The sequence below is a fragment of the Arvicola amphibius genome, chromosome 11 (assembly GCF_903992535.2).
Source record: "Arvicola amphibius chromosome 11, mArvAmp1.2, whole genome shotgun sequence".
Taxonomy (NCBI): Eukaryota; Metazoa; Chordata; class Mammalia; order Rodentia; family Cricetidae; genus Arvicola; species Arvicola amphibius.
The window spans coordinates 110,687,016-110,696,455 of NC_052057.2; the positions used below are offsets into that span (position 1 = coordinate 110,687,016).

At 39.6% G+C, this 9,440-nt stretch overlaps 1 protein-coding gene across 4 annotated transcripts in view; it reads right to left on the reverse strand.

The window, feature by feature from the left end:
- The window catches only part of St18 (ST18 C2H2C-type zinc finger transcription factor), a 59,228-nt gene extending 58,212 nt beyond the window's left edge, over positions 1-1,016 (reverse strand). For 3 of the 4 annotated variants that reach the window (XM_038347832.1, XM_038347830.1, XM_038347831.1), the window contains exon 1: positions 824-1,004. In XM_038347832.1, the coding sequence (XP_038203760.1) occupies positions 824-995 (172 nt within the window). In that variant the 5' untranslated portion in view covers positions 996-1,004. Of the gene's footprint in view, positions 1-823 lie in introns of all 4 variants that reach the window. The other variant, XM_038347829.1, reaches the window with a different exon arrangement.
- Between the last annotated feature and the right edge of the window lie 8,424 nt (positions 1,017-9,440).

Below are 9,440 nucleotides of genomic sequence, written 5' to 3' on the forward strand. Positions count from 1 at the left end.
TCAACTTGTGGATGCAGGTGATTGCCAGCAACTGAGATCTAGGAAGGCACAAACTCTAAGTCCTTAGAGTAGTAGCTACATTTTATTCATCCTGAAAAAGATGTCTGAAGAGTGAGCCAAGGATTGAATCAAGCTATTATAAAGATAAGCTTAAATGACTTATTTTAGAAAACAAGCACAGAGATATCTTCTCTATATTTCTCTCCCACTGAAGAAGCCTCAAGGATAACCACCTTAGATCACTTCTACAATCTATTATTCTAAGTATTATAATTTTTATAATGTGAAGATTATAAAAATATGGATGTCACAAAACACCTACATTGAGTCATATTATTACTATTATATTTTGGGGCTAAATAACATTTTACATAATGATAAAACAAATTATGTATTAATGGTTTAGCTTTATACATAGGCAATAAATATGTATATATATATATCATTAATGAACATTACATTTACCTTTGTCATTGAAAAGTTATCTTAAAGCTTAAATATGTCCTGCAATTTGAAGGGTTCTTCTAGAAATTAACATCTACTTAGCATACTCTTTAGCTTTAAGGCTTAGTATCTTCTACTTTCTACACAAAGAGGCATAACCTAAACATGTCTTGAAGTGAGCTCAGGCCATCATCAAGCTTTGTCTCCAGACCTTAAAAAGTAAGCCTTAATAAGTGAATATTGAATGAAACAAGCGTTTGGATTTTAGTTCCCAAATCCAAATATACGTAACAGCCCTAGTAACTGTATATTGTCTACAGACTAAGAATGATGTCAGGTGACAGGAATATATAAAGTTTGGGCCATGCCTTTTTGCTACCTGCAGTGGAGTGATCATTCGTCTCTAATCGGCCATCATCCTCATTTCTGTTGTCCGGGTTTCCCTTGCAATCCACATCTGGGCTGTAGTGCCGTGGTTTCATTAACAGGGATTTCCGCTTGTTAACGGGCACCCCCAGTGCCTGCTTTTCAGCTCTCCTCTTCTTCGCCATAGAGCAGTCATATGCAGCCCTGGGTTGAGCAGAGCAGGGCAGATTAAGACACGATAAAATGCACTCGCTACTGCTTAACATTTGACTTTCCCCAAGTCTCACCCAAAGCACTAGGACCAGGAGTTAGGAGTTAAGGTTCTCATCATTAGTGCTAACAGTCTGCTGGGAATTCCTCTTTACATCGGGAGTGTTTTAAGACTTGTCCTTGACACTGCGTATGCATATGCCAATCTGGGCTTTACTTTATCACATACCCAGGAAGTGAAATAAGACTTGAACCAGCTTGTAAGCCCCAAGAAACAGCTAATGCAAAAACACATAGCCCCAGGTACAAAGAACGTGCAGTTTGTAAAACCGTGGGTTCTCCAATAGTAACACAACACTAAAATTGCTCATTTCTACCACTCTCATGCCTCAAATTTGAGATACCATGAGTCTTAGGCCCTGATTTGACTGAAAGAGCAATCAAGCAAGGGAACGAGCTGTGGACATTTCATCAGCCCATCTCCAGTGACCCAGAAATGTGGAGGGCTGTTACATAGAAATGTGTCTTTGGATTCTCACTCATTTGGTGCATATAACTAACAAAAGGAGGATAAAATAAGATTTGATTTCAGAAAAATGGCCAACAGTTTATCCTCATTCCTGGTCTCACATGGTTCTGTTTGGAAACGCTCCCGAGGGAGGCCCTTTCAACACAGATTTCCTCCACACACCTCACTTAGAATTAATGCAGAGTACTGTGTGAAGTTAAGAGAATCACTCTCCTGGCATGATCTGTGAAGATCAGAGGATTCTGACAATAGTGCATCTACGGCAGATATTGTTAAATGCTCTTTGAAGATGAATGAGCGAGCGCCACATGAAAAAATTCCAAGAGGAAGAATCCTGGAGGCAGAGGAACAATTTACTAACCCCAGCTCTGAAAAAGGAACTGGTAATACTAACAACTGGCCAGAAGCCCTTGCTCCGTCCTAACCTGAACACTATACAGAGATGATGACACATTCAGAAAAAGAGGTCATGGAAGTCAGATACACATTCTTAATATAAAAAAGTAGATACAAAAACATCCAAGGGAGGAAAGAGAAAAATAGAAAAGAAGAACCTGGAAGGAGAGAGGAATAATAGTTACAAATATCTCAGAAAAGGTACAAACTAGAAAAACTAAAAATTATTCAGCTAGGAAGAAAGGAGTAAGTTCTCCTAAATAAACTAGTGAGTTTTACACATATTTGAACCCAGATGTAAAGGGACGGAGTAGAGGAAATGCAGGAAAGGAAAGGAAATCTGACCAGATGGTAAGGACAGCCGCAGACAGCCTGGTAACAGGACCTGCAGAAGGTGGAGAACTATGTGGACTGAAGCTGATGTGAACTATGCTGATGGAAAGAGAATGGGGACAGACAGACAGACAGACAGACATACAGACAGACAGAACTGCCCTGACACTCACTGTCCTAGCAAGGAGCTCACTTTGGAAGGCAGGTCAAAGACATGAAGAAGAGGTAAGGGGTAACAGGTATGTGAAGAGAGTTCAAAAAAATTCTCAACATCTGTCTCTTTGAAAGATCTGAGAACACATTCAGGTAAAGTTGTTAAGGCCTTCTCAGTAACCAGGGCAATTTGTAGAAAGTAGGAGAGACTCTTCTGCCATTTATGTGACAGAAAGTGGATTTTAAGAATTAAGTTAGCAATGGAGAAGAAACTAACAAAACATATTAATATGAAGATTTGATCAGGAAGGCTCCAGATTTAATTCTTTTGTAGAAATTCCCAGAAATTGGATTGGTGAAGTAATGATAACTCTATTTTTGAGTAATTGTGGTATTGATTTGAATGTTGTGTGTCACTATTTATAGTGACCAATATGTGGAAACACCTCAGCACCATGGCAGATGAATGGACAAAGAAAGTGTTTATAATACAGTATGTACAATTCAACTTCAAACAAGAAAGAAATGTTATCTTTATCAACACGGATATACTTTGAAGATGTGTATTATACTATGTAAAATAATTCATAGACACAGGAAGAAAAATGTCCATAATTTCTTTTAGAAATGAGGAACAAAGAGAGTTAAACTTTAAAATCAAAGAAATAGTGGTTGTCTTAACTGACCAGGGAATTATTCCCTCACTAGCTAGCTTTTATAGTGCCAAAAGTTCTATGTAGGCTGCTGGGGGTGGGGCTGGAAGACACCATTGCTCTGTCCTAGTCCCTGCCTGCCATGGTGTGTTCAGGTTGCAGTAGTGGTGGGGATGTAATAGGAACAAACAACCACTTCCTGATTTGATATGATATCTGGCCTGCAGAAGAGATTTCATGCCTGGTACTAAAAATTTGGTCAAAATCTCATGACTTGGGAGATCACAGGCCCTAGTGGGGAAACTGCCATTGTTACTATGTTAAATAGTTGTGCTGTTAAATTGCCTCCTTATACCCATAGATTTGCTGTACCCAACTCTGATCAGGGAAGTCCCACTCTCAGTGGGTAACAGTTAAAGAAGGAACTTAAAATTCATCAAATATTGAAGCATAAGTAACTGAAAGAGCTTAGCTGTGGATGAATAACCTATATCCTTCCCTTTCCAAGGTCCAGGGAGCATCGCTGAAGAATGAATGGAAAGAAGGTAAGAGCTGGTGGGTGAGGAAGAAAGTTGTGTAATATTGACTTCTACACTGGACAAGGCTGTTACACATATCGGCTTATAGCAGCTGTGGTTCCTCCCACAAGACCTGTACAATATGAAATCAGTCAAAATTCCTATTTGAATGTGAGGAAGTGCCAAAGAAGCATCTTGTGGAAGTAGTCATTGGAAGCTAATGGTTGCTGAGAGAGGAAGACATCACTGCTAAAAGGTAGTCAATGTCCCAGTGGATGGCTCCACTCATACATACTTGGGAACCACTAACTGGACTTGGGATCATTAATAACAATAAAAAGAAGAAGGAGAAGGAGAAGGAGAAGGAGAAGGAGAAGGAGAAGGAGAAGGAGAAGAAGAAGAAGAAGAAGAAGAAGAAGAAGAAGAAGAAGAAGAAGAAGAAGAAGAAGAAGAAGAAGAAGAAGAAGAAAAGGACTTGAAGTTGTAAGACAGCATCAGGGCATTAGGAGAAGTTGGCAAGAGGTAATGGTGAATACGCATTATCAAAATATATTATACAAGATGTATGAAGATTATAAAGAATAAATAAAACTTAAAAAAGAATAGTGGTTGGTTTGTGTTGAAGGAAAGAAGTGAAGAATTACTAATAAGCAGATACAAAACATTAATTGAAAAAATTTAAGAAGCCTTTCTCAGGTCAACAATACGCATCCCTCATTTACACCTGTGTTTTCAAAGGCGAGCGCATGCAAAGCGGCATTGCTGTCGTAATACTGAGACGAAGGTGGTGGAGGAAGAGATTTACTGGCACCAGCAGCCCTTCATCATGTTCTAGTTAGGAAGGGCTAATCATCCAAGAAAATCTTTCTTTAATGATGGGGGGGATGCACACATGTTAACTAGTCCTCCAGACTTTAGCCTTTTAAATATTATCATATACCATTACTCATTTACGCAGAAAGTGGCAGTCCACAAACGAACAAGCAAACTGCTAACTGGTGGTACTGACAGATGTGCAGAGTCTCACAGCTTGTTTTATCCTCCATATTGCCAGACCAGAACAATAGATTTGGACAAATTCTGTGTGCGTGTGACAATATAAAGGAACAGAATTCCCTAACTGAAGGGAAGGCGTTGACTCAGGGCTTTGCTGGTGATTTTCAGGTGTGCTTACGCGGCAGCTGTTTTATCTAGAGATGATACTGAGCTGCAGCGACTGAAAAAAACAACAGCATTGCAAAGGTTGGGGAGACCTCTCCTTGGCTCTGAGCAGGTGCTGCTCAGGACCCAAATTTAGCACCTAGCACCCACATTGGACTGTTTACAACAGCAAATAGCACCAGCTCCAAGGGGTCAGAGACTTGCTTCTGCATCACACTGGCCCTTGCTTTCTCATGTGCACACACTCACACCCAGACATAGACATAGAAACATAATTCAGCTAACACAAATATTTAAAAAGATAAAATCTGATTAAATTGAAGAAGTAACTTGGCCCTTAAGAGACGGCTGTCAATGGTGATGAAAATCAAGCTCAATATTTGGAGCAAATGATAATTTTGCAAGTGTATGAGGAAGAGCTCTGCAAATGATTTTAAAATCAAAAGTAGAAATTTATGCTTTCTAAATGTTAGTTATGCCCATTGACAAATACCATTTACCGTTTTGATCAGAGAAGCTTCTCTTTGGGCAGCGGCAAATACAGACTCAAGGTTATTCAGAGTGTTGAGAATCGGTGAGCACTCAGTTCTAAACAGGACATTTACATCACTCACCCGGGCCCGTCAGCCTCACAGAACACTATACCAGATGGGGATAGGAAGACTGCACAAGCTGGATTATAAGGTGAAGGACTAGTAAATGCTACCTTCTGGGCAGGACAGCCATTGGAAGCTATTCTCACAACAGTGGATTCATTGTTCCCACAGGTGAGACTACCAGACTTTAGTGATAGTTCCAGACCCGCGGTAGACAGCCCTGGTTAAACTCAGTGGGTCACAAAACAAAAAGACGTGGATGTGGAAAAGAGACTTTTAGGGAGAGTTGGAATGACAGGGATGGGAGGGAGACATAAGAAAAGAGGGTGGAGTAAGACTGATCAGATACATACAAACAAGCATGAAACTACTGAAGAACATATTTTATCAATTAAAAAGTACAGGTTTCGATTTGCCTTCTATTAAGGGTACTGAGGCAGATACAGTAATCCTGGCTGTGTAACCTGTCACAAACTGTTGGATCTTTGGAACATTAAATTTCCCATCTAGCAAATGGGAGAATAATTTCTATATTATGCGTTAAGGATGAAGGAAAGAGTATCCGTGCTGTCAAACCAGGTCAAGACAGAGCTGCATGGTTGGCAATTTAGTGTTCCTGGGCTCCACCAGCAGTGCCTCTGCCCAGCACTCTGCAGACTATGAATGCCCACATGTCCAGGACAGCATTCTATTTTTCACTTTTTATTTACATTTACCAAAATTAGGTTTAGGCATAACATTTGCTTTAAAGCTCACGTTCTGTGCATTTCTCTGCTGCAAAGTACTCACAGCCCAGACAGCATTTGGAGCTAAAATGAAAGGCTTTATAATAAATATTACCCTTTGTGTGTGCATAGAAAATGGTGCCTTTCTAGTTTTCCCTGAGGGCACACTATTTTGGCTTTATTGTGACACTTCGCTGTGACACTGCAATGAGGGAGAGCCATGCTTTACATGTCATGGAGAGAAATGCCACAAAATGCTAACATATCTTCTCAAGGTTGCCAGAAATCATTTCCACTGGGCTGTGTTTTCCCATCTGCAGAGCTCAGAAATGTAAAGAAAATAAATGAGCTCTATTATCTATATTTTTCTAGCAGATGAGAAAGAAACAGAAAAAATACAGTCAAGCTCCACATTTATTGTCCTATTCAAACTGTTGCTTTAAACACCAGGAGCCCCCAGGAGGCTTAATCAATGCACCAAACACGTTAAACATCATAGTTTGGGCTTTGATTTTATTAAACTAACTTCATAGGATAGCTATTTACCCATGAGAACTTTCTGGGTTATAATACAGAGAAGACACCATTTAGATACTGGAATTCCAATTTGAAATGTTAGTGTCTGTGTGACATATACCTGAGATTTTAACTCTCTCAGATAAACCACACAGAGAAAGTTCACAAGAGGATCACCTCAGGATGTTTGCTCTAAGTTAAATTTGTGAAAACTTCAGGCATCAGAAAAAAAAAAATACAGCGCATGGGAAACGCTGAATTCACAGAAACTGCTAAATGTGTTTTCTAGTCTATTTTCAATAGTAGACTCTTCTCGCTGTAAGCAAGGAGATTTAAGCCAATTAAAACCATAGATCCAGACATGCATTTGTCCTGAGCCCTCACAAATAAATGAAATAGAAAAATAGCTGGGAATTTTTAAATGCTGCATCCATGGAAACCATTTACTTGGAAAATTCAAGGCAAGACTTCCTACAATTTCTTGTAACTGGTCAGAACTCCACAAATCCACTAACCAGGGCAGAGAGATAGAAATTTGTATTAAGGTTAAGCAGATTGATATAAAAATGAAGGCATGCTGTTTGAAAAGGACAGCTTTAGTCTAGCCTGTTTGGTGTTCTGTGAGCTTCTTGTTGAGGAAGAGACCTGGTCAGTCATCCTCATCAACTTAGACCATGGAACCCAATATGGACAAGTTCAACAAAACCACCATATACGGCTGCCTATGCATGCTTCAGCATTGCCGGGGCATAAATTTCCTTTCAGTTTCTAAGCTTCTTGTATCTTTATATGCATACCTTCTTTATGTTGGGAAAGTTTTCTTCTATGATTTTGTTGAATATAGTTTCTGTCCTTTGAACTGGGATTCTTCTCCTTTTGTCCCTATTATTCTTATATTTGATCTTTTTATGGTTTACCAGATTTCCTGGAAGTTCTGTGTTAGGTATTTGTTGGATTTAACATTTTCTTTGACTGATGAATCTATTTCCTCTATTGTATCTCCAACACTTGAGATTCTCTCTTCCATCTCTTGTATTATGTTGGTGACCCTTCTCTCTGTAGTTCCTGTTCACTTCCCCAAATTTTCCATTTCCAGAATTGCCTTAGTTTGTGTTTTTTTTTTAAAATTGTTTCTATTTTGGTTTTCAACTCCTGAACCATTTCCTTCACCTGTTTGTTTTTTCTTGGCTTTCTGTACAGGATTTATTGATCGCTTCCAATTTTTATTTGTCTTTTCCTCAACTTCTTTAAGGTAATTTTTTTATTTCTTCTTTAAGAACCTCTATCATCGTCATGAAGCAATTTTAAGTTCATTTTCTTGTGTTTCAGCTGCATTGAAATGTTCAGGTCTTGCTGTTGTAGGATCACGGGGTCCTGGTGAGGCCATATTGCTCTTCCAGTTGTTGAATGTATCCTTACAGCAGCATCTACTCATCTTTTCTTCCAACTGGTGTGATTTATGCCTGTGCCTGTTCTCCCAACTATTGTGCTTTACACCCGTGCCTGTGTAGTCTGCTGGTTTTCCAACTGGTGTGGCTTGTGCCTGTGTCTATGTAGTCTGGTGAAATTGTGGGGGGGAGGCTGGCCACAGGGAACATGTTCAGGTGCATAGGGTTAGGCAGCAGAGTGGGTCTTGGAGGGGCAGAGTCCTGGGCATGGTGGGGGTGGGGCTACAGCCTGGAGGCAGATCTTTTACAGAAATGGGGTTATAGTTTTAACTCTCTCTCTCTCTTTCTCTCTCTCTCTCTCTCTCTCTCTCTCTCTCTCTCTCTCTCTCTCTCTGTGTGTGTGTGTGTGTGTGTGTGTAAGTGTGAGTATGTGATCTGCATATATATCATATTTATATTCTTATGCATGTGTGGGTGCATATACACTGCAACAGCTGTGTGTGGATGAGCAGTATCATTCCTTGTCTTTTAACTTGTTTGAGAAGCAGGGTCTCTTTCTTGCTATCAGCCCCATGAGTTTTCCAGGATTCTCTATCTTCATCTCTTATTTCAATATAGGAGCACTGAGATCATAGATACTGTTGTGCTTGGTTTTATATGGGTTCTAAGATTCACAGGCAAATATTTACACTTGAAGGCAAGTACTTTATACATGGAGCTATCTCCCCAGCCTTGGAGTTGTATCGGAAGAAAATCCAAAAGACCCTATAAATAAAACTTGGTGATAAGGCAATAAATATACTGAGGCTGCTATTTGAAAGGTAGTGACAAATCTATAAACCAATAATAAGTAATTCCATTTAGACCAGAATAGTAATGTAAAAAAATACCAAATGACAGATTAACAGACAAGACAGGCAATGTAAGGGAAAGTAGAGAAGCTTTCAACTGAGAAAAATACAGCTTGAACAGGGTTGATGTCATCCATGTCTGTGGGTAATGGTGGATGACTCTATTAAAGAATTCAGGAAGAGTTACAGTGTAAAACTTACTCTGTAAAAAAATGTGATGTAACATTTTCAGGACCTTAAGGAAAGCAAAGGTTTGCCCAAGGACAAGGCTAGTACATGATATCTTATTTAACTGTAAAAGGTCTGGTGTCAGAAGGTAGCAGGTGGGATGAAGACCATTCCATCCATGCGCTGGGTCTCGATCAGTTCCCATGGCATGCTCAAGTGGGAAATGGCCACTGAGCTGTGGCCTCGGAATGTGCCCGTTCTTCTTCACAGACCTCACCTGCTTCAACAGTGTTTTCAAAAGACAAGAATGAAGAAGAAAACCACAGAGCAGAAGGGACTTGACACATATGTTTTATAAAGCAGGATGTAGACTACATAAAGATTTCTTCCCAATAAGAAAAAGACAGACTAGCAATGTAAACCATAGGCTATT